This window comes from Lutra lutra, chromosome 7 (genome assembly GCF_902655055.1).
Source record: "Lutra lutra chromosome 7, mLutLut1.2, whole genome shotgun sequence".
NCBI classification, from domain to species: domain Eukaryota; kingdom Metazoa; phylum Chordata; class Mammalia; order Carnivora; family Mustelidae; genus Lutra; species Lutra lutra.
The window spans coordinates 88,197,018-88,223,574 of NC_062284.1; the positions used below are offsets into that span (position 1 = coordinate 88,197,018).

Sequence of the window (26,557 nt, forward strand, 5' to 3'; positions counted from 1 at the left end):
ATGCTAACTCCAAAACACAATTTCCTTATAGCAAAAACAACTACTTTGGGGAAGATGAAAATGCTCTAAAATTGATTGTGGTGATGATCACACAACTCTGAGTATTCTAAAAACCACCGAGCTGTACACTTTAAATGGGTGAACTATGTGGTATGTGAATTATATCTCAATAAAGCTGCCATTTAAAAAAAATGAACACTTTGTAATCTATTCATAGCAGGTTTTATAACTGCTCTAATTCCACATTAGGCTTCTCAGGCTTTACTAGACTTCGAAATAAGCAGGAAAACACAGAAAAAGTATATTTTATTGGTTATTTAGGCCTAGCACAGTTCAAATCAAATAAAATGGAACAGAGCAATTTAATTGAAAATAACATATAAACATTTTTTTAAGTTTCTGTTTTATCATATGATTGTGTTCATGCAAGTACAATCATCAAACTGTCCTTCTAAGCATTTATCATAGCACCACCTTTTATTTGCAGTACTTGATATAAATTTCATTGTCAAACATCTGGCTTTAGCAATGTAAACATTTGCTACAAGTAAACTTTAAAAGGTAAAAGTGAATGATACTAATGAATAAATCAAAATAAAACTGAGCATCACATGATATCATTCAACAAAATATTATATAATACTGTTTCAATGAGAACAACTTAATACATTTCACAAAATGGAAGCAAAAATAAGAAGTAATATGTAAACTCCCAAAATAGTGTTAAAATACTGTAGGATATAATGTAAAATTTACCTCAGAAAAACAAGGGGAAACAACATAACCATGCAGTAAAAATCAATTTTGGTTTAGTAGTGACAACAGTTATTTTACTGCAGACTTCCTAAAATGCATTATGACAAAATGGTTTATTTTCAATCACCCTTCTTAAAAAAATTATCATGTTTAATCATGTAAGTTGGGTACTTTACAGGAATTCCACATTTTTTGTCAGTTATGGAACTGTTACCCCAGAAACTTTTCATCTCTAAACTATTTTTCCAAATGACCAAAAACATTAAATTATCTTCATGAAAATTACCTTATATAAAGTCAAATAATTCCTAAACAAATCATCATAAAAATAAATCTGCCTTAACAGAATAAGTACAGAAAAAGTATATGCATAAGTGCTTGAAAATCACAGATATATTTCAATAAACAGGCAAAAATGTTCGCATTTATCACTACTGTTGATGATTTTGTTTACTTTCTGGTTAAAACCAAGAAACAAGTTTTCAAAAAATCAGCAAGGACATTCAGTGCCACTTTGGATTTTTCTGCAATACACAAATGAGTTCTATCTCTGTAGTACAAGGCCAACTCTATTTTTACTCTTTAACATAATTAAGTTATAAAGATCTCAGATTTCTAAACCCAGTCATAATACTGTGGCAAGCAAAATAAATTTGTTCTTATTGCTCTTATATTCCAGCTTAATCTACAAATGTGAACATTTTTCCACATGTTGTCTTAAACCATAGAGTCTAGAGAGATACCTCTGTTGGTTTCCACAGATAAAATGAAAAAGGAAAAAAAGGAAATTGAAATATTATTTCATCCTCTTAAGAGTCCTTAATATGTTTAGCACTTCAAGCAGCACTTGACACAGCAAGTTTCTTCAAGTGATCCATAAACACTTGTAAACTAACATCATCTGTAAGAATAGGTGCTCCAGACTCCTAGAGGAAAAGAAAGATACTTGCTATGATTAAAACGTCCCTTAAAATGTAAAAGCAAATGTTTGCAACAGACAAGGAATCACTGTAAGCAGACTAATGCCTATGCTCCTGTTGTAAAAATAATCTGACTGGCCTTTGCCCCTGGCTCCTCTGAGAAAGTCTCTACATCCTTGGAATGTCCTAATAGTGTCTTATTATTCATGAGCCCCTCCGATCACACCTGAGTTCAGGCTTTAAGATGAGATGAATCAGGATGGGGGCCAGTCACCAGAAAGATCAACATGTGATCAAAGGGTTGGGGATTTAAGATAGCCTGACCTTTAGGGAGAGAAAGTGAGGTCAAGGGAAGGGAAAGAAGAGGAAGGGAACTGGAGATTCAATCAATCAGGCTTGGTAGTAAAGGAACAAACTCTGGATACCAATGCTCAGTGGAGCTTCCTATCTAACAGATTTATCAATATGCTAGGAGGATAACACATTCTCATTCCATGGGGAAAGAACACAGAAGCTCTGTATCTGGAGCCCTCCTAGATCTCATTCTGTGCGATCTCTTTGCTGGTCTTTATTTGCAATCTTTGTAATAAAACTGTGATCATAAATACAGTGCTTCTGTGAGTTGTTCTAGGGAGTTGTCAAACATGAGGTGGGGGGAGATGTGGGGAGCACTAATAACCCCCAAACACACACACACACACAATTTGTAGCTAGTTGGTCAGAAGTGCAGGGATCCCACTTGCAGCTGGCATCTGAAGTTGGGGACAGGTTTGCTGTGAACCATGTCCATTAACCTGTGGAGCGTGCACTGCCCCAAGGGGTCACCACCAGATTTGCACTACAGAATCAGAATAGCTATGTAACCAATTTAATCTTTACAATAGTAAAGTGTTCATTTGTCTTGAATGTATTGGAGCTTTATCACTACTAAGGAGTAAATACATGTCTTGGTGAGATTACTGCTGCTGACTACTAAGTAAAATTGAAATTGCACATATTTTGGGGTGCCTGTGTGGCTCAGTCGATTGAGCATTTGACTCTTGAATTCTCGAACTCTCTGAGTGGTTTCCACCCAGGTCATGGTCTCCGAGTCTCGGCATTGAGCCCCATGTCCGGTTCTGTGCTCAGTGAGGAATCTGTTTAAGAGATTCTTTCTCCCTCTCCCCAGCCCCATTGTTTCTCCTCCTGTTCATATGCTCTCTCTCAAATAAATTCTTTAAAAAAAAAATAAAAACAAAGAAATTGCACATATTTTAACAGACATGCCAGCTGGAAGGAAGCATATTTACAGTATTTTTTAAATAAACTATGCTGGGCACCTGGGTGGTTCAGTTGGTTAAGCGACTGCCTTCAGCTCAGGACATGATCCTGGAGTCCTGCATCAAGTTCCACATCAGTCTCCCTGCTCAGTAGGAAGTCTGCTTCTCTCTCTGGCCCTCCCCCTTCTCGTGCTTTCTCTCTCTCTCAAATAAATAAATAAAATCTTAAAAAAAAAAAAACTATGCTTATTTTCATTCAAGTCATTTTAATTGATCTCTGTAGGTTCTAAGTAATTAACAAGAGTTAAGGAAAATTCCTAACTTCTATTTTAATAAAAACTATGTTGGTAGGATGACTTTGGTAATCCAAACCACTAATAGTGAAATCTATTGTAGCAAGAAAAAAGTTTTCTGAAAGATTTTCTATGTGGATTTTTAAATTTTTCACCTGATACTCAAGTTCTCATTTATAAGTAAATATAAAAAAATCTAAAACAAGTAATTTTCAGAGATCAGCAACTAAGTAACAAATAGGAGACTAGGATTTATATCTTTCGAAAATTCTAGTCTGGTATTGCCACAGACGTTCCATAACCTCTCCTGATTAAAGAAAAATCAATTTTATTATGTTTTTTCAAATTCAAAAAACTTGAAAAACTAGACAATGAAGGGAGACAACAGCACTGGGAATAAGAATTTGGAGTTCGGAGACAGAGTGCATTGGCTCAATTCTTTACTCAGCCACTTACTGCCTATATGACTTTGAGGAAGAGAAGTGACATAACCTCCGTGTGTCTGAGTTTCCTCATTTGTAAAATAAGGATAACAAAAGGACCTATTTCATATGGATGTTATAAGGATTAAATGAGTTCAACTGTGTAAAGAAACAGCACAATGCCTGACATACACAGCAGGAATAAACATGTGTGAGCTATTATTACCTCTTCTGAGAAATATATTATAACACTGAAATATTTTTCCTTATTATACATTCACAGTTAACACAGAGAAGCAAAAGGCCTCAAAAATATAACCTAGACTAATAATAAGCTGGTAGCTCTTCCTTTTTTTTTTTTGTAACTATTCCTGATTTTCTTTCAATTTACATTTTCCACCTCAATTCACCCAATCCCAGATCTATTTCAACCAGTCAAGACAAAATACACATCAATTTTCTAATTTATATACTGTAGAGATCTTATTTGAAATTACAAATACTAATGCTCAACTCAAACTTATCAAAAATTTCCAGCTGATCTTAATTTTTCAACTGCACCTTTTTTCTTCTTCAACTATATCCATGATTGGGCAGTAAGATCCAAGCTTTTCTATCTCTCAGTGTATGAAGCGCAGCAGCAGTGGGGAAGCAGTGTTGCAGTGGTGCCCTCTTCAGGCCATCTATGGATAAAACTTACCACTGGGTACTTGATTTCTGACAAAAAGAAAACTAAAGTGCAAGATTGTATAATTTTTAGTAAAATGCTTGGCTACCAAGTTAACTCCCTAAACTGCAATCATCGATTTAGCTTAATGGTTAAAAATTCATATTCTCCAGTCAGATGGCCTATAGTCAAGTCCAGACCCTGCACGGTTTAGCTATGTGATCTTGGATAAGTTATTTACGCTATTTAAGCCTAATTTCCTCTTCTGAAAAATAGAGTTAATAGTTACCACCCCATGAGAGTGTTTTAATGATTAAACAGAAGTGCATAAGAAGCTCAGCATGGGAACTAAAATAGTACGGATTCAGTTTATCAATTATTATTATCTATAAAAATACTAACACTGGGGCGCCTAGGTGGCTCAGTTGTTAAGCATCTGCCTTCGGCTCAGGTCATGATCCCAGACTCCTGGGATCCAGCCCCACATCAGGCTCCTTGCTCAGTGGGGAGTCTGCTTCTCCCTCTCCTACTCCCCCTGCTTGTGTTCCTTCTCTCGCTGTCTCTCTCCGTCAAATAAATAAGCAAATAAATATTAACATAATTTCTCTTACAAAAAGCATAGGCCAATAAAGACCTTAGGGCTCTCATTTATGCCTCTAATGCCTCTACTTGTAGGTCATAATAATTAAACTTCAAAGTTTAAAATAGGTTTTCTTTCCTATTTTAAAAAATCTTTGGGCCACCCAGGTGGCTTTAAAAATCTTTAAAAATAAAATATCTTGGGGCATCTGGGTGGCTCAGTTGTTAAGCGTCTGCCTTCGGCTCAGGTCAAGATCCCAGATTCCTGGGATCGAACCCCACATCCAGCTCTCTGCTTGGCAGGAAGTCTGCTTCTCCCTCTCCCACTCTCCCTGCTTGTGTTCCCTCTCCCTCTATGTCTCTCTCTGTCAAATAAATAAATAAATCTTTTTTAAAAATTATTAAAAATAAAAATAAAATATCTTAAGACTTATTTTTCCCCATTGATAACAAGGAAAACTAATACCTAATATTTACTGAGTCTTACTGCACATATTATTAAACTCTATAATAGACAAAGAAGAAAAGGCAACGATAAGTAACTTATAGTTTTCAACTACCAGCCCAGAATGATGCCTCTCCATGTTTACCAGCTCAACAAGTTCTTTATAAACATACCAACTACATCTCCATGTTATAATTTTTTTTTTAATAGGCCCCAAACCCAATATGGGGCTTGAACTCACAACCCGAGATCAAGAGTCACAAGCTTACTGACTGAGCCAACCAGGCACCCCCATGTTGTAATTTAAACCCAGAGAAGCAAGAACCAAATTTTATCTCCATGAACTAAACCATGCTTTTTAATAATGTACAAATTCAGCCATAAGATGTATTTTATTTGATCTGCATTAATGTGGGCTCACAACACTTTGTTAAAACAAATTATGTAAATGACAACAATCAGCTAGAGGGGAGGAACAGCTACCCCTTCTAAAAAAGGATATCTGTGTTTTTCCTACAAACCCTAGTCCACCCGAGCCCCCTAGCCCCCAAGTATTGCCTCTTCACACTGACAGTATGAGATTTTCTAAAAAGAACTTCACCCATTTGTTACTCCCCTGGCCTCTAAGGGCAGTTGATAGGGAACCCCTGATGAATACTATTTTAAAGCGTCCTTTAACTTCCCCTTCTTCATTATGACTAATCACCATTTCCATGAACTTTAGTAATTGGTCCTACTTTCCTATCTTCTTGCAATTTTCTTTTCTTAAGTAAGTTTCTCTTAAGTTGTGAGATCCAGAACTAAGTCCAATGCCCAGATGACTCAACCATAACAGAAAGGCTGATTCATGGTACATTCTGTATACCAAACTTCCATGTCATAATGGTATACTTGACTTTTCATTTCATAGCAAGTGGAATGGCAAAGTTGATATTGATAATGTGTATATGCATTACACAGGCATAATTTTTTTCTCTCACATGCTATACCCCTTCCACACTTCCCAAGAATAAGCTCCTTTCCTTGCTATAAAAACCTTACCTTTCAGGAGTTTTAGATCATGGATTCAATTTTTTTTATCTATATCATAAAGGCTCCTTAACTCTTAAATACCTCCACAAAGCTCCTATACTCTAATCTCTGTTCTCCTGCCCAAATCTACTATACTCAATACATGCTATGTTAAGGCACTGTGGAAAGTCAAAAATTAAAATGACACAGTCATCATTCCTTAGGGACATCAGAAATGGATGAAAAAAAAGGAATGAAGGGGCAGGCATATTATACCAAATTAGTCATGTAATCATCGAAAAAGTTTCATGGATGGTGCCTGGGTGGCTCAGTCAGTTAAACGTCTGCCTTTGGCTCATGTCATGATCCCAGGGTCCTAGAATTGAGCTCTACATCAGGCTCCCTGGTGAGCAAGGTGTCCACTTCTCCCTCTACCCCTCCCCACTGCTTGTGCTCTCTCTCTCTCAAATAAATATCTTTTAAAAAAAGAAAAAAGAAAAAGAAAAAGAGAAAATTTCGTGGAGTCAATGAACTCTGAACTCAGCCTTAAACAATGGCTACCATGTGGTGACAGGGATGAGTCACAAAGATGGTAACATGCTTACTGTATTCAAAGAATAAGAAATTCTAAAATTGTAGCTAAAAGTGAGAAAACTTCTTTGGATTATGCAATAAAGAACCCTCAAAAGCAGTATAAAGAGTCTGTATGTAATTCCAAAGGGGATTATTAAAGATTAAAGATTCCTTTTTTTTTTAATTTTATGTTATTTATTTATTTAAGAGTGAGCAAGCACATGAGCCGGGGGAGGGGCAGAGGGAGAGAGAGAATCTTCAGCAGACTGCGCTGAGCACAGAGCCCGACCCAGGGCTTGATCTCACGACTCTGAGATCATGACCTAAGCCGAAACCAACAGTCAGACACGAAACCAACTGAGCCACCCAGGTGCCGCAAAGATTAAAGATTTCTACACAGTTCTCTTGACTTAGAACTGCTTCCAGACCACTGTGGCCACTGTCAAAATGGAAGAAACAGGGCTAAAAGCACTGACAGTCTATGTTAAAAGTAACAAGTGCTTGACCTCAGTTAGTGACAGAAAAAGGAGATAATGGATAGGAGAAAGAGACCAAACCATTTGTGAATAATTAGGGATAGAAGGGAGAAAATAAAATGCAAATGACTAAAGTTCCAAGTCTTGGGAACTGAGAGAGTAGTGTCGCCCTTTGTAAAAATAGGAAAGTCACGCAGAATAAGATGGCATAAAAGAGATAAATTCAAGTTGGAACACGTTGCTTATGAAATGTCTATAGGAAGCTCCAGTGATGTGTAACAGACAGTTACAGAAATTCCAGTCTACAGCTCAAGGTGAAGTCAAACCAAAGATGGAGATTTGTTAAGTTAGCCTCAGATGAGAGCTGAAGGCATAGGGGTGTATGTAATCACCCAGAAAAACAATGTATGCAAAGAAATCAGGGCAACTTTTTGAAGCACCTCTGTATTTAGAGGGAAGGGGCCTTAATCCTAATTACTACATCTTCTACCCAACCTGGACCTCACAGTCATTTAACATTGCTCTAAATTATTGCACTCCCTTTAATGTGTCCATCTTTCTTATCTCCAGCGCTAAATCACCCCCAAAATCTTCCACCTTTGATGCAATGCCTGAACTACAAAGCATGGTTAAACATAATGGAAGCAAACTCTAGAAACTGTTAGGAAATAAAATGGGCCCTCACTGCTATAAAAGCCTTTTACTCGCCTGCTGTTGCTTTCTATTTCTATTTCTAAACAGCTATTCCGTATAGCTGTTTTTAAATCTTTCCTATTTTCTAGTCCTTTAGCCCTAGCATGTCTCACTCTTAATGAATAATCCACTATTATCTAAAAGAAACAGGCAATTACCCAATATGAGCATTCTGTCCCCAACATCTTTCTCTGTCATTACCCTTCCTACCATTTGGTTCCGTAGAAGGAATGTCCTGCCTCCGTACCAATGCTTCAACTCCACACAGTGCTTGTGATCACACTGTCTGCTTTTGAAGATCTTAAACATCTATAAGCTGTTCTTTGGTCAGCACCTTACACTTGGACTACAAGTAAGTTCTGTGCCCTTATCCTAATAAGAATCATCTTTCTATCCTACCACCCGAACTCAAACTAGATTGCAACCTCCTTACAACCTCCACTCCTTTACCGCCACTAATTCCTTATGATCTGCCTTGTACTCAACTACTACTTAAAACTGCTTACCAGGACCACAAATGACCGTCTAGTCTTCAAAGCCATCCACCTTTCTAAGTCTTCACCCTCCTTTAAGGTCTGCAGCATCTCAGAATTTGTTAACCCCCTTTCTTCTTTCTATAAAGCCCTCCTTCATCTATTATGACATGGTATGGTATTCTTTTTTGTTTTTCTTTTAAGATTTTATTTATCTATTTGACACAGAGAGACACAGCAAAGAGGGAACACAAGCATAGGGAGTGTTAGAGGGAAAAGCAGGCTTCCCGCCGAGCAGGGAGCCCTACATGGGGCTCAATCCCAGGACCCTGGGATCATGACCCAAGCTGAAGGCAGACGCTTAACAACTGAGCCACCCGGGCGCCCCATGGTATGGTATTATTTTCATTTTCCTTCCACCTCTCTATTTATAAAATACTCCAACCACTTGTAATTCCTCAAGGTTTATCTCATCCTTCTTTTGCCTCTTTACTCCCTCTTGAACAAGTATCCGCTGTGATGACTTTAAGTATCACTTGTCCATGATCAATTTTCACATCCTTGCCCTGATCACCAAACCCAAATTTCTAATAGCCTCCTCAATTTGGCCATCTAAATGTTATCTCAAATTCAGTGTACCTGAAATCAAACATTTCTCTCTGCTTTCCCACTCCCTGGCACACGTTCTCCTAGTTACCCAGGCTCAAAATCCTATATTACCTTGTTCTCCCTCAACTATTTATTTTTTAAAAATTCAAACTTGTAGAAAAGTTGAGAAAAAAGTACAATGAACACCCATATACCCTATACGTAAACTCAATGATTAACATTTTGCCACATTTGCTTTATGTTTCTATATATGTTTCCTTTTCTTTTCTTTCTTCTGTTGAGTAATTTCCGTAAGTTGAAGACATCATGATATTTTACTCCCTTTAGGATAGATCTCCAAGGTCATGGACAATCACCTACATAACTACAACAATAGTATCACAATCAAGAAACGTGATAGTATTATACTAGTAATGGATATACAGTCCATATTCAAATTTCTCAAGTTATCCCAATTATGTTCTTTATAGTTATTTTCTCTAATCCAGAGTCCAATCAGAATTCAGATTTGGGGGGCGCCTGGGTGGCTCAGTGGGTTAAGCCTCTGCCTTCGGCTCAGGTCATGATCTCAGGGTCCTGGGATCAAGTCCCGCATCGGGCTCTCTGCTCAGCAGGGAGCCTGCTTCCCCCTCTCTCTCTGCCTGACTCTCTGCCTACTTGTGATCTCTCTCTATGTCCAATAAATAAATAAAATCTAAAAAAAAAAAAAAAAAAAAAAAAGAATTCAGATTTTGCATTTAGCTGTCTTGCTCTAGAGTAATTTTTACTTTCCTGCAACTTCTAACCAAATCTCACTGGTTCCACTCCTAAAATATCACCAAAATATATTCCTTTTCACCATCTTGCCTTCATTCCCCCTCATCTGGATTACTTCAAAATATAGTTTCAATCTACAGGCTGCTCTCAATTAACCCTAACATTCACCTATATTATCTAAGACTCAAATTTGACCCTGTCCAAAAACCTTCAGTAACATTTTATTATTTACTAAATAAAGACTCAGCTCCTCAGCATTCAACCTGGCATGTAAGATCCTCCACAATTTAGCCACATGATACATTTCCAGTTTATTGTTCTATTCATCCTGTGTGCTCTGTGCCTACCTCACACAGTCTACACTGCCCTCTACCTGGAATTCCTCGCACAATTTCTACTTCCTGAAATGGTAACCATTCTAAAAGGAAATGTTGCCTTTTCTGATCACAGACAGTCTCCTGCTGCCACCATGTGCTCTCTTCAAAGCCCTCTTCCTCTGCTAAACCCTGTAATATTTTTCTAAATATCTTTCTAAAAGGAACATATCTCATACTGACTTATATTTTAATTACTTAAAGATACGTATATTATCTCTAATGCTAGATTACCAGCTCCTTAAAAGCAGAGATGATCAAAGTGATGAATCACTAAATTCTACTTCTGAAAGCAATATTACACTATATGTTAACTAGAATTTAAACTAAAAAGTTGAAACATTAAAAAGAAAAAAAAAAAAAAGCAAGGATGATCATTATGGACTGGAAAGTACCAATACAGAGTCCTGTATATTGGATACTTGATAAATGCTGATATATTGTACCAAGAGGTAGGACTTGTAACAAATCAAAATATATTAACAGAGATTTCCAGGCCTCCACCTCTCTTGTTCAATTACAATCCCTGACCTCTTCCAATTTATTATATGTGGCCTTTTATAGTTCATGTCCTAGCATTAAGCTTAAATCGTCACTCCCTATATTATACACTATATTGCTTTTTATCTCAAGGGCATAGTCCTAAACTAGGAATATGAAGGAATTCTACCTATTTGATATGATCACTTTTTATTTTCTCTGATGCCACCAAATGCTAATTCTATTCTACTCATTTTTTCATTACTCTGCCAAAAGAAATCATTAGCAAATACATAGGGGAAAATATAGCTCTCACTAAAATAACAAACTATAAATACACAAGAAGTAATTTCCAATATCCACTATTTACACTTACCTGTCCCCAGGCATACATATTATTATGAGTCTGGGAAGGGTTGACTTTTGAAAGCAGGAAACGGGCCTTAAAAACAAAGATGAAATAACGTTATCCATCAAAAATAGATCTAATCAATATGAACTGAACACATTATGCGATCTAAAATCAACTTTATTTAATATGTTTTGGTAAAATTAATTTTATTAAAAGGCAACTTTCAAAAAAATAAACTAAATTTTGGAAATATGTGGGCCACTACATGTTACAAATAAATAAATGCAGTCTCTTCTCTCCAAATCATACATTCATAACAACAAATAATAAACTGTTGAATCCAAAACTGAGCAGATAAAATTTATGTGTGCAACAAGATTAGTGCGGAATGTACTAAATACCCGGTCTGAAACATCATCAGAGACTTGAAAAAGCAAAGGGTACCTTATACATTCTTTTAGTTTAAACAATGACTCTCAAAGTTTCTTAGACTATAGGCTATTCCATAAGACAACTTACCCAACATTTTAACCATCTCTCCACTAAGACTTATAATCATGAAAACAAGAATAAAAGAGGAAAATAGCACCACACATGATGAGACATCAAGGAAAGAACTAGGCATAAATTATTATTTCACACTGGAAAAACACAGGCAGTCATATCTTCTGAAATTTAGTATCACACAAAATCTTTTTCTACTCTATGAGTAAGTAGTTTAACACCAGAGCACTGGCTCTGAAGTGAGAACACCTAGATTCAAATACTAGCTTCTCCATTTACTGTGTTTCCTTGGCCACAAGTAACCTAAGTCTTGGTGTTATTATCTGTAAAATGGAGATAACAATAGCACTGTTATGAGGATCAAATGAGATAAGGTGTATAAAGTATTAACAGCTTTACAAATTCTCAATACATGGTATCTCTTATTAGAAATATAATAAAGCTCTAAAAATAACTGCTACCATTTCTGAATAATAGCTACTAATATTTACCACCTATTTTATAATACTGTGCTAAGCACTAGGGAAACAATAAACAAAGCAAGGTCCCTGCCTTTAGCAAGTGAAACAAACTTACAATAACCTATAATTAATTTATTATAGTTCTAATAAAATTACAAGGAAGAAATAAAAATTATTTTAAGAGTATATGTTAAGGGAATTAAAAAAAAAAAAGAATATATGTTAAGGGATAGCCAAACTATGGAAAGAACCTAGATGTCCATCAACAGATGAATGGATGAAGAAGATGTGGTATATATATACAATGGAATACTATGCAGCCATCAAAAAAAACGAAATCCTACCATTTACAATGATGTGGATGGAACTAGAAGGTATTATGCTAAGCAAAATAAGTCAATCAGAGAAAGACAATTATCATATGATCTCTCTGAAATGAGGAATTTTGGGGGGGTTGGCAAGGAAAAAATCAAACAAGATGGGATCAGGAAGGAGACAAACCATAAGAGACTCTATCTAACGAAACAAACTGAGGGTTGCTGGGGGAAGAGGGGTAGGGAGAGACTATTTGGGTTATGGACATTGGAGAGGGTATGTGCTATGGTGAGTGCTATGAAACGTGTAAGCCTGATAATTCACAGACCCGTACCCCTGGGGCAAAAAATATATTATATGTTAATTAAAAAATTAAAAATAAATAAATGAATAAATAGATAAATAAAACAGTATATGTTAAGGGGTCTTAAGCCTAGCCTTCTGAAAGGTCCTGAAGGGCTGTGTGTATATGTACATGTACCTTATTAAATCCTCCTAACTCTAAAAACCACAAAGCCTTCTGTAATATACCTTCCCATTACATGACATTTTCTAGAGCACTGAAATGACAAAATGAGGAAAACAGAAAATGTTACCGTGAAGTTCATATTCATAGACTTCTTCACTAAATAAACAGAATTAACGGAATTATACTAAGAAAGGTACACTACATTTTCTTCCAAGTTGTTCTTCTTGCTCAACTAAAGCAGACATGCCACCATAACATCATCCTGGCTCCGTTATTAAATGTGGGCTGGTGGCAGAAGGTGGTGGAAATTGCTAGCTTTAGGCAGCTGGCCAATAATCACTGCTTTGCTCTCAATGCTAAAACAAAACAAAAAAAAAACCTTTTACCCATCTTCTTCCCCTTTCCTTGCCTTATGAAGCAGTCTTTTCAAATTAAAGTCAAGAAAGCAAGTAGGAACAACTCATTACAATACTAACAACAAAACATTAACTATACTCACCTGGCTACCTCCATGTTCAGTGTCAATGTATCTCGGCATCGGAAATCTGGAGTGAAGAATCTCCTGTGCATCATCCACCGGGGCTTGTAGAAGATGGCGGAAATTTTCATATTCTGGCATGTCCTGGTATCCTGACTTGCGCCACTGTGCAATGGTCTAATTTTAAAGCAATTAAAGGAATTATTAATTTCTTGCCAACCCAAAACCTTTAAGAGGTTTTTCCAAAGGAATTGATCCTCAGAAAATAAGAAAATTATAATCATTGTTTCATTTATCAGTTATCAAATCAAGAACACTAATTTTGGTATCCTTGGGTAAACAGATACAAAATTAGAGCATTTCTTCTCCTTTAAAAGTAAAAAGAAATTGGGCGCCTGAGTGGCTCAGTTGGTTAAGCGACTGCCTTCAGCTCAGGTCATGATCCTGGAGTCCCGGGATCGAGTCCTGCATCAGGCTCCCAGCTCCACGGGGAGTCTGCTTCTCCCTCTGACCTTCTCCTCGCTCATGCTCTCTCTCACTGTCTCTCTCTCTCTCAAATAAATAAATAAAATGTAAAAAAAAAAAAAAAGTAAAAAGAAATAATAAACCAGAAAAAATTTTAAACATTATATTATTAGCTAAAACCTATTTATTTAAGTTTATGATGAACAAGGGGGATTTCTGTTAACAGAAGATTTCCCAGAGACTTCAAAATTAACCACCTACTATTATAAAGTCTTTATCAATGGCTTTACATTCTGGCAAGATAGATAAACAGAAAAAATTTAGTGATGATAGCAATAACATTATAAAGACAACAGACCTGTAGTAGAGCATCTCAATCAATTCTTTTATTAAGGCAAATGGCTCCAAAAATCATGTAATTAAATCATCCAAAAATTTAAATTTGTCTTCATTTCTAACTTAACTGCATCAGTCAATATATACTCTATATGGCTTTATATTCCTGTATTTAACAGAGGAACAGTGATGTGCATTTCAGATTTCTCCTTTAAGCACAATAACAAGCTATTAAAAAAAAAAAAAGCAGGGGCGCCTGGGTGGCTGGGTGGATTAAAGCCTCTGCCTTCGGCTCAGGTTGTGGTCCCAGGGTCCTGGGATCAAGCCCCACATCGGGCTCTCTGCTCGGCGGCAAGCCTGCTTTCCCCCTCTCACTCTGCCTGCCTCTCTGCTTAATTGTGATCTCTCTCTGTCGAATAAGTCAATAAAATCTTAAAAAAAAAAAAAAGGCAGCAAAATACCTCTCTCTGTCATGTAATAGGCATTATCCTTAAAAATTAAAGTACAGGGGCACCTGGGTGGTTCAGTGGGTTAAAGCCTCTGCCTTCAGCTCAGGTCATGATCTCAGGGTCCTGGGATCAAGCCCCACATAGGGCTCTCTGCTCAGCAGGGAGCCTGCCTCCCCCTCCTCTCTGCCTACTTGTGATCTCTCTGTCAAATAAATAAATAAAATCTTAATATATACATATATATATTAGTACTGGTACCAATTAAAAATAATAATCAATAAATCTTTTAAAAGGCCTAGATCATATTACTTAAAAGGATATTTTGAGTACACCTCCACAATTACTGTACAAGTCTAAAATCATTTATAATTAAAATAATAGGAAAAATAAGTCTGCACAAGTTACTAGAATTCTAGACTAGAAGTTTGAGTGTGGGTCTGTAAAAAAAGAATCTTTGTATCTTTCAAGGCATCCAGAATACAATGCTTTCTTACACAGAGAAAGCATTTTAATTACTGGCTGAACAAATAATGAAGGAATGAACAGAGTTCTGCTAAATACTTGGACTAAAGCTTAATGGCTACTCAGATATTCTGCTCTTTTCAGTCATGTACCATTCCAATTAAGTAAAGGTATAAATTTTACTTCTAATTCACTTATGATTTTTTTTTAAGATTGTATTTATTTGACAGAGATCACAAGCAGGCAGAGAGAGAGAGGAGAAAGCAAGCTCCCCACTGAGCAGAGAGCCTGATGCAGGGCTCAATCCCAGGACCCCGGGATCATGACCTGAGGCTTTAACCCACTGAGCCACCCAGGTGCCCCTCATTTATGCCTTAAATGAGTTTTCAGATCATGTGGAATAAATTTTTTAAGTACTTTCAGTGCATTAAATGGAATACTTTTTAAATGATTACATCAAATAATGAAAGGGAGACCCTCCCTACTGACAAAGGCTTTTCCCTTCTCAATGTCTCAGGTAAAAACCAGAAGTATGGCATGCCTATGTACACATCAATGCTTTTAATTTCACAGCACTATGCTTTGTGTAAAATCCATTTATCAAATCGTACATGGACAAATGGACAAAACAAGCACAGGTAGGTCAACTGCAAATGAAGTCTAAAAACCTGTGGCAGGAAGAACCATATTTTATACCTATTATATAAAAATGGAAATAAAAGTTTATTAGAGAAGAAACAGTAGTCATACAGTAAAGAAGAGAAAGCTTCCATGAATAAAAAGACTCTATTGCATCTATGTGCATAGCTTTCAATGTCATGGAATCTTACCTCACCATGATAAATCAAAATCTGGAAGAACGTGTCCATGAGAAGAATGCGATCTGCAAGAATGCTGCTGCTATCAAGAAGAACCGGCTAACAGAAGAAAACAGTGAGAGAACAGGAGGATGGAAAAATAAATAAAGTTACAAAACAGATCTTTTGAGAATATCTTTAACATTTTAAATTTATATCTTATAACTCGAAAACATCTTGCTATCATGAATTCTTTTTTTATGTTAAATTTTTAAATTTTTTATTAACATATAATGTATTATTAGCCCCAGGGGTACAGGTCTTGTGAATCGCCAGGTTTACGCACTTCACAGCACTCACCATAGGCTATCATGAATTCTTGCAGTACATTTTAATTTTCTAAGAAGTCACAAAAACAGAGACAACAATTAAAAAACAGAGTAGAGCCAAGAGGAAATCAGGAAATTTCCACTCCTAAGCCTGATGATGGCCCCACTGAGTAAGAGGGGAGAGGCTTGGGAAAGAGCAAATTTAGAGATGGAAAAACAGTTCAGAGTAGGAAATGTAAGGGAGTGGCCAGAACTAATGACATAAATTTTGATATCACATGCATGAAGATGGTAATGAAAGCTATGTGATCATATCGCATCACAGTATGTATCTACACCACAGAGGGAATACAGAGCAAATGCCAGAGACTGGGCCCCAGAGCATGCCTACACTTCAAAAGATCTGAAAAGGAGAAGTCAGCAAAAGGAAACTGAGAAGGAACAGGCAGTGATTAGGAGGAAAACCAGTAGGTATTGCAGGTGTCAGAGAAGCTTTAAACAAAAGGTTTTCTTTTTTTTTTTTTTTTAAAGATTTTATTTATTTATTTGACAGAGGGAAATCACAAGTAAGCAGAGAGGCAGGCAGAGAGAGAGGAGGAAGCAGGCTCCCTGCTGAGCAGAAAGCCCAATGTGGGGCTCGAACCCAGGACCTGGGATCATGACCTGAGCCGAAGGCAGCGGCTTAACCCACTGAGCCACCCAGGCGCCCCGTAAACAAAAGGTTTTCGAGGAGAGTCCTCATTAGGTAAATAAATGCTGTCGAGAGTTCTGGCAAGACGTAGGCTATTGGTGACCTGGTAAGAGTTGTTTCAGTGTAATGCTAAGGACAAGAATCTGAATAATGTAGGTTGAGAAGAGAATGTGAGGTGAGATCATCATAGAGACAATAGGTAACTTTCTGAGTTTAGCTGCAACTGAGACCAGAGAAATGGGTGGCAATTAGAGAAAATGTGAAGTCAAGAGTGGTTCTGTCTGTTGGGTTTTTTTTTTATTTCTTTTTTTTTTAATTAACATATAATGTATTATTAGCCCCAAGGGTATAGGTCTGTGAATCATCAGGCTTACACACTACACAGCACTCACCATAGCATATACCCTCCCCAGTGTCCATAACCCAGTCACCTTGTCTGTTGGTTTTTAACGTGAATGTGACTCAGATTTCTTTGCTAATGAGAATGATCCAGAGGAAGAGCAAGGGATGATGGAAGAAAGAGAATAACCCCAAAAGCAAACTCTTAAGTAAATGAAGCTAATGGGATTCATGGATTAAATGGGAAGGTTGGAATTTAACAGGAGCAGACAGTAGAGACTGTGCAATTCCAAATTTCCTCTAAACACTAATGTACATTTTTCAAGTATCTATAATTTACATGTATTACTCTGAAATAAGAAAAAATAAATCTCTAAAACTTTCTTTCCTGATTCAAAGAACTATAAAACCTAATACATAGCTAGACCATCACATTAACAATACATATTTTCCAGGAAAGAAGACGCTATGACAAACTACTAAAAACAATTATAGTAACAAAATGCTTTATACAATATTTTTTACAAACACAATAATAAAGGAATCATGAGAGATCATTAATCAGGTGATATTATAAATATTCTCTTTATGCTGACCATTCTTAAATATTTTTAAATACAGTCATTGCATACTTAAAAGTGGTAAAACAGACAATTTTAACTTCAAAATAGAAAAACTGTTTATTTAATAGTTGGTTAAAGTAAGTGGAACAGTTTGCTAAGAAATCTAAATGTATGACTTTATCATTACCTTTCTAAATATACATCTTTATAATTAACTGTATCTATGTTCAAAAAAAGCTACAGGAGAATGAGATGATATTTAAGCAAGAGATTTTCTTTGGACAGAATGTCCTAATTATTAGACACCATACTCTGGAATAAGCTACAGGTTCTAGAATCATCATTACCATCATATCATTAAAGACATAAGAATAATCAAAAACCTAGAGGATTTGATCAACGAAATTACACAAATTTATCTTAAAAGTCTCTCCCACCTCACTTTTTATATTTTTAAAATAATTTCCTAGTGCAACCTAGCATATAGTAAGCACTCAAATATTTTTAAGTGAATATATGAATAACCTAACTTCTTGAATTAAATTCCTGCATTTAGTAACTCAACCTAGCATATAGTAAGCACTCAAATATTTTTAAGTGAATATATGAATAACATAACTTCTTGAACTAAATTCCTGTATTTAGTAACTATATTCCAAAAAAACTTAGTTGTTTTCACTTTTTAATCATATACATCACATTAATGAAACCAATTTTTGTTTTCTGTCTCTCTTACCTCTGGGGGTCCACTAAAAGAATATGCATACAGAATAGGCTGAATCATAATTAGAGACTGGGTCAAATCTTGACGCATAAAATGGTGACGATAATATGAACTCTCATCAGGACTATTGTTAAAAACTTGTAAGAAAGGAGATCTTCTTAAATGAAACATAAACTACAAGAAAAAACATGTGAGATAGTTTTTACTGATTTTACTGCAATAGGAGTTTACTATTACAAAAGCATTTGATTAGAACTATCAAGACAAAACAAGTTACGATAAGGACATTCTAAATTGTATTCTTTTTTTTTTTTTAAGATTTTATTTATTCATTTGACAGACAGAGATCACAAGTAGGCAAAGAGGCAGGCAGAGAGAGAGGAGGAAGCAGACTCCCTGCTGAGCAGAGACCCCCCCCCCCCCTCATGCAGGGCTCGATCCAAGGACCCTGAGATCCAGAGGTTTTAACCACTGAGCCACCCAGGCGCCCCTCTAAATTGTATTCTTAAGAATCTTATTCATGATCTTTATAAGTTACTTGAAAATATGAAACAAAAAAATTAAAGGAAAAGAGATGACTCAAAAGGACATGACTAGGAACAAAAAACTCCTTGCTCAGATCTAGATTATTCAGAGGCTGATAGTACATGGTGCTTTATCAGCATTGTTTTTATCCCCCATCTCTCTGGCCACATCTCTGAACTTCTTTATTACTATTCCTTACCATCATCAAAAGACTCCAAGAGAATATAAAAAATAGATTAACAAATTTTCTACTTTTTGAGAGCTCCCAAAAGTTGCACTGGGAAGGGTCTGCAATGATTTGGGGGAGGGGAAAAAAAAAAAGGACTTAAATACACCCACTTGTTTCTTAACATTTAAGTTCTTCCTCATTCCTAAGAAACATTCTTTAGACTGGTCTCATTACTTCTTTCTCCTTTCACTTTCCTTCCACCCACTCCTCATATGAAAGAGATCAAAATGGGGAAGAGTCTGGCCTGAATAAAGGACAGCAAAATTGTGCTTTGATACAATCAAAGGGTCTCAGATACAATCAATAGAATCAGCTCTCCAAAGAACTTTTTTCTTTTTTTAAAGATTTTATTTATTTATTTGACAGAGAGAAATCACAAGTAGGCAGAGAGGCAGGCAGAGAGAGAGGGGGAAGCAGGCTCCCTGCTGAGCAGAAAGCCCGATGTGGGGCTCGAACCCAGGACCTGGGATCATGACCTGAGCCGAAGGCAGCGGCTTAACCCACTGAGCCACCCGGGCACCCCACTCTCCAAAGAACTCTTACTTGTCTTTCAGTTACTTCTCTCCACTTCCCTCTGCCCTTAGGGCTCAAGTGCCAAAATGATGCCCCTGCTTGGGACTCCCAGCATATGCTACTCAGTGACACTTTCATTCCTTTTCTGTTCAGTGATCAGAATTCACTGAGAGGCTCTCTCAACCCTTACCACTTCAGCCATTTCTGTTTACTCACAGCAATGTGTAATTGGTAAATCTGGGGGTAGATATTTCAGAAATAAAAACCTTCTCTAAATTTAGTCTATGTTACCTTTTAGAAGAGCATTAGGCTTTGAAAGCCCAAAGAAAAAAATAATTTCTGGGTCCTCTGTGATTTCCAATAGAGAGGAAAAAATAAGAGGCCCAGATCTCTCAGGAGATCTATCAACTGTCAAAAGCCTAAAAAGAAGGCTTGGAGTTGGGAGAGAAGAGAAAGAAAGGAAACAGTTCGGCATTCAATCAAATACTGAGGCTAATGCCCACATTCTCTTTCCTATTAGTTTCTGCTACTAATATGAGAGGCCTGAGACAGGGTTTTGCCTGCCTTAAGACAAAGAGACTCTGCCCTTTCCTAGTTCCAAAACTGCAACCAGAGGTTTAAGGACATCTCCCTGTATAAACATGAAGTTTCTACACTACAGATCAATAAAAAATGAGAGTGGTTCTGAAAACAAAGTTGAAGCTTTGAGCAAGGTGTTCGTGGGCTAAAATTTGAATTTCCACATCTCAATATAATCATCCTTCCAGGCTAAGCTAAAATGACACCTCTTCTATAAAGATGTATCACACCATTCACTTGGAAGGATTCCTTTAAATTTCCTTTAAATTTTGTATATCTCTCATATCATCTCCCTTTCTGTTCTGTGTTATACATATTTCAGATCTCACCCTTCAGACTGAAAGCATCTGGAAAGTAAGATCTGTGGCAATCATCTTTATTCTCCTAAAGTTCTTTTCTTCAAGACCTCAGCTGAATAAATGTTCTCTGTTACTTATCACATAAAAAACCTAGACTTTCAAAAAATATCTATCAAAATAAGACAGGTAGAGTCTACAACACAAGTGGAAAAAGTCCTGTAAGATAAATCAAATTAGCTTCGTTTTTATTTACCTGGTATATCCCCATAAAATTGTTCTCAGGTAATGGTACCACACTGTAAGACTAACTGGTCAAGTTACTACCTTTTGGTACTATTGTAATTAGATAGATCCCTTATATCAGACAGAAAGCTAATCTACCTCACACCTAATTCTATTCCAGAGTAGAATTCCAGTGTAAATTTCTTTCACCACAAATAAATGACTATTTTGAAGGCCCTCATAAACATATTATATGCTTTTCAATGACTACACAAGCACAATATTAATTTCTCAGCTATCCCAAAACTTAAAACACTACCAAAAGAATAACCCAATACAACAGGTCCTATATTCTTATTCAACAGAGAAACTAAGAAAAGAACATGGACTTTTTTTTTTTTTTTTAAGATTTTATTTATTTATTTGACAGAGAGAGATCACAGGTAGATGGAGAGGCAGGCAGAGAGAGAGAGAGAGGGAAGCAGGCTTCTTGCTGAGCAGAGAGCCCGATGTGGGACTCGATCCCAGGACCCCGAGATCATGACCCGAGCCGAAGGCAGCGGCTTAACCCACTGAGCCACCCAGGCGCCCCAAACATGGACTTTTTATCTACTCACCTGTGGATAAAGGGAGAAAGTTTCTGAAAATCTGAAGGAACTTGGATCATCTTTGTGATACTCTCCAAATTTCTGACACTAAATAAAATAAAATAAAATAAAATGTGTTAGTAATATATTCCCTGGAATACAACTAACTCTCTTCCCCATAAATATTCTATTGTTTAAAAGTTATTACTCTTGGGGTTCCTTGGTGGCTCAATTAGTTAAGCGTCTGCCTTTGACTAAGGTCATGATCCCAGGGTCCTGGGATTGAGCCTCTACTCGGGGCTTCCTGCTCAGCAAAGACTCTTGTTTCTCCCTCTTCCTCTGCCTCTCCCCTCTTCTAGCACTCTCTCTCTCTCTCAAATAAATAAATTAAAAATATTTTTTTAAAAAAGAGCTATTACTCTTTAGAAGGCAGATACTTGATATGGGATAAAATTGGAATTTACTTACCAAGAGAAGGATTACACCAAAAGAAATACATTTGAATTTAAGCAGCAAACAAAACATTGCTCCAATGCAGTAACAACTCATCTTCAATGTTTGGATTTTTTTTAACTAAGCATCTCTGACAGCAAATAAAGAGTTCTTAGATAATGGCCAAAAGAGCTCAATACGTGCCCCTTAAGACTCTGCCTATGAAGGACAAGAGCCTACTGACAGGAAGATGCAACTATCAAAATACCATAGTGGTTATAACAAAAGCAAGTCGATGATATAAAATTGTACAATAGGAACAATGCCAAAAGAGAAAGAAGAGCTAAGGAAAAAATCTGAGATGAACAGATAAACTGGTAAACAAAGAAAAAACACAAAGGCTGAAATTAGAAGGAAATAAAGTAAAGGGAAGCACATACACTAGCAAGCAAGAAAGCCCTCCATGAGATGTGACAAAAGGCAACTAAATAACTGAGATAATCCATGAGAAAGTGCTTAGCACAATGACTAACACTGAGCACTCAACAAACATTAGCTTCCTCTTCTTGTTCTTGTGCAGTCTCTGATCTGAAAAAATGTTTACAGTACTTATGTAATTGGTCTATATCCTGGCAGTGTTCAGCATGGCACTCACATAAGATCAAGGGCACAAATAACAAGTAAAAACTAGCAAAGAGTTCGCTGCTATAGTTAGTGCAGTTGCTTTTGCTTCCTGGAATGTTCAACTATATGATTTGTGTAGTCATCTGTGCTGTATAGAGCACATAAAAAGGCATAATTAGTTTGATCACATTTTTGGCTTCCAAGGAAATTCATTTCAGAACCACTGTCATGCAAGAAAAGCTATAGTTGTAGAGCTAATCCTCCGAAAATAGATCTTGGTATCTGGAAATAAGAGTATTGTTTCTTTAATGCCCCTAATATTATTTCACTGACGAACTTACAGATTAAGAGAGTAATCTCCACTGTACAATATGATAGCCATAGCTATATGAAGCAATTTAAATAAACTGAAATTAAATAAAAGTCCAGCTCCTCTCAATTGCACTAGCCATATATCAAGAGCTCAACAGCTCTATGTACATAGTGAACACTTCGGTAAGGGACAATGCAGATTACACATTTTCATCACTGCAGAAAGCTCTCCTGATTTGCTGATCTGAGTATCAGATACTCTTGAAATCTAAAATGTCAAATACACTGAAATACACTGAAAAGATACTGTGAGCAAAACCAGTAGTCACACATTATTCAGAACTACTGATAGCATTACAATATATACATTTTAAACTGTGCCTGGAATTCTGTTAAAGTGTTGGGAAAATCTGATGTTATGGTTAATAAGGGTAACAAAAACATTGTTGACTTTTATGCTTAGATAACCAGGGACGTCCAAAAGGCTGATTTTTAGAGTGGGATGCATTTGATACTTATGTCCATTTTTGCTTGTATTATGAATATTTATTTTCATATCACTAAATATAATCTATCATTTCATTTTTAATGGCTGACTAGGATTCCACTATATTAAAATATACACCATAACAATCTTATCCAATCCCTCATTATTAGCATTTATATTTATCCTGTTTTATCTCGAGAATAAATTCTTAGAGGTAGAATTTCTAGGTAAAAGGCAGATTTGTTTTATTTTCTTAAAGATTTATTTATTTATTTGACAGATCACAAGTAGGCAGAGAGAGAGAGAGAGGAAGGGAAGCAGGCTCCCTGCTGAGCAGAGAGCCCGACGTGGGTCTCGATCCCAGGACCCTGGGATCAGGACCTGAGCTGAAGGCAGAGGTTTTAACCCACTGAGCCACCCAGGCACCCCTAAAAGGCAGTTTTTAAGCTTCTGTTGTATGTCATCAATTGCCTTCTACATATAAGGTAATACAGATGTTTACAATACAGCTCATACTTCAAACCTACAAGCTGTCCGTTACCCTGAATACTAACCAACTTTTAAGCTTTACTGTGTTTTTCTAATTCTTACCAGTTTAACAGATAAAAATTATTATCTTCTATTTTCTAACATTGATTATAAATAAGATTGGTAATTTTTTCATATGTTGACTGGTCATGTGCATTCCTTCTTTGGCTAATTCCTTATTCATGAACTTTACTGATTTTTTTGCCCAAATCTTACTGATTTGAAGAGCATATAAACATACATATACATATATGTATATGAAAATTTCCACATTCTGTTATACATATAAGAATATGTCAAAGATGTAAGCCATACATACAAGTTGGCATTAAATTTTGATAATGGTATTTTTACCACACAGATTTTTTTTTTTTCTCTTTTTACCACAAAGATTTTATTTATTTGAGAGAAAGAGGGAGAGGGTACAAGCTGGGAAGAAGGACAGAGGCAGAGGGAGAAGCAGACTCCCTTGCTGGGCAGGGAGCCTGACACCAGGCTCCATCCAGGACCCTGGGGATCATAACCTGAACCAAAGGCAGATACTTAATCAGCTGAGCCACCTAGGTGCCCCTACCACACAGATTCTTTATTCCATTTTAATGTAATAAAACCTTTTATTTTTTTTTTAAGATTTATTTTTATGAATCTTGGAACACTACATCAAAAAGTAATGATGTTGGGACGCCTGGGTGGCTCAGTTGGTTGAGCAGCTGCTTTCGGCTCGGGTCGTGATTCCAGCGTCCTGGGATCGAGTCCCGCATAGGGCTCCTTGCTCAGCAGGAGCCTGCTTCTCCCTCTGCCTCTGCCTGCCATTCTGTCTGCCTGTGCTTGCTCTCTCTCCCTCTCTCTCTGACAAATAAATAAAATCTTAAAAAAAAAAAAAAAAAGTAATGATGTAGGTGACTAACATAATAAAAAGTAATAACAAAAAAAGATTTATTTGTTTATTTTGGAGAGAGAGAACAAGGGCAGAGGAAGAGGGAAAGAATCTGAAGCAGACTCCCTGTTGATTTTGGAGCCTGATACAGGGCTCAATCCCACAACCCTGAGATCCTGATCTGAGCCAAAATCAAGAGTTGGACATTTAACCAACTGAGACATGCAGGTGCCCCTATAATAAAATCTTTTAATATTTTTATTTAACAGTTCCTGCTTTTTATTTCATGTAAAAAATCCTTCTGCATCAGGGGTACCTGGGTGACTCAGTCAGTTAAGCACTGGCTCAAGGTCATGATCTCAGGGTTGTGTGATCCAGTCCTGTATCAGGCCCCACACTGGGTGTGGAGCCTGCTTAAAATTCTCTCTCTCCCTCTGCTCCTCCCACCCTCCCTCTAAAAAAAAAAACAAAAACAAAAAAACTGCATCCAGAAGTTAAATGTGGGGGCACCTGGGTGGCTCATTGGGTTAAAGCCTCTGCCTTCAGCTCAGGTCATGATCCCAGGGTCCTGGGATCAGGCCCCACATGGGGCTCTCTGCTTGGCGGGGAGCCTGCTTCCTCCTCTCTCTCTGCCTGCCTCTCTGCCTACTTGCAGTCTGTCAAATAAATAAATAAAGTCTTTAAAAAAAAAAAGAAGTTAAATGTGTATTAACCTATTTTTTGATAAATATAACCAAACTTTACCACAGATAACAATATAAAATTTGCAAAACTTCTTAAAAACATACATTTCTAATCGTTGAGTTACTTTTTTTTTAAGGTTTTATTTATTTATTTCTCAGAGAGAGAGCATGCACGTGCAAGCAGGGGGAGTAGCAGGCAGAGGGAGAAGCAGGCTCCCAGCTTAGTAAGGAGCCTGATGCGGGATTTGATCCTAGGACCCTGGGATCATGACCTGAGCTGAAGGCAGACACTTAAGAGACTTAACAGCCACCCAGGCATCCCACTTTGAATTACTTCTTAAAAAAATTTTTGAACACATATCAAGTGCCCTAGCATTAATTATTGGAATCATGAGGAATAGTCCTTATTAACAACCTAACCAAAACACTAACACAGGTGGGAAAAAAAAAAAACAAAACAAATTTAAGAATAAAGGAGGTATATCAAAGATCCATGGCTTGAGTTATTTAGAAGTAATAAGATCAGGCAGAAAAAGCAATAATAATATAATTTTCTTGAGGAAAATAACAACACTTATAAGAAATCTAGTCCCGACTTTAATTCAGTTAACTATTTACACACAAAGGCAGACATATAAAAGGGCCCTAATGGTCAGTGCCTAACCTCTAAAAGAATATGGTATGACAAATGTGGTCATCTTTAACAACAGCACAACAGGGGTGCCTGCATGGTTCAGTTGGTTGAGAGGCTGACTCTTGATTTGGCTCAGGTCATGATTTCAGGGTTGTGAGATCAAGCTCTGTGTCGGGCTCTGACCTAGCTGTGGAAACTGCTTAAGAGTCTCTGTCTGCTCCCCTACCCCCACTCGCTCTCTCTAAAAACACACACACACACGCACACACACAAAAGAGCACAACTAAAGTGCCTGGTCCCACTGGTATAACAAGAAAAAACCTGGCAGGGGTAGGATTTGCTAAGAAAGTCCAAGGGTCTTAAACAACAGCGATTTCCTGAGCCAAGTCTAATCAGATGAACTGTTTATCCACTGTAGCTAGCAGCACAGCTAAAGGGAAAATACAATTTGTGGTTAGTGGGTAAACCAAAGGTCAAAGATGGGGGGAAAAAAATCAAATTATCAG

The 26,557-nt window shown here is 36.9% G+C and overlaps 1 protein-coding gene across 2 annotated transcripts in view; it reads right to left on the bottom strand.

Moving 5' to 3' along the window:
* Positions 1–288: 288 nt before the first annotated feature.
* The window catches only part of SEC23A (SEC23 homolog A, COPII coat complex component), a 65,213-nt gene continuing 38,944 nt past the window's right edge, over positions 289–26,557 (bottom strand). For both annotated transcript variants that reach the window (XM_047735668.1, XM_047735667.1), the window contains exons 15-20: positions 21,505–21,582; positions 18,533–18,694; positions 15,908–15,994; positions 13,387–13,542; positions 11,163–11,228; positions 289–1,682 (exon numbers count right to left, since the gene is read on the bottom strand). In XM_047735668.1, coding sequence (XP_047591624.1) covers positions 1,593–1,682; positions 11,163–11,228; positions 13,387–13,542; positions 15,908–15,994; positions 18,533–18,694; positions 21,505–21,582 — 639 coding nt within the window. In that variant the 3' untranslated portion in view covers positions 289–1,592. The remainder of the gene's footprint in view (positions 1,683–11,162; positions 11,229–13,386; positions 13,543–15,907; positions 15,995–18,532; positions 18,695–21,504; positions 21,583–26,557) is intronic.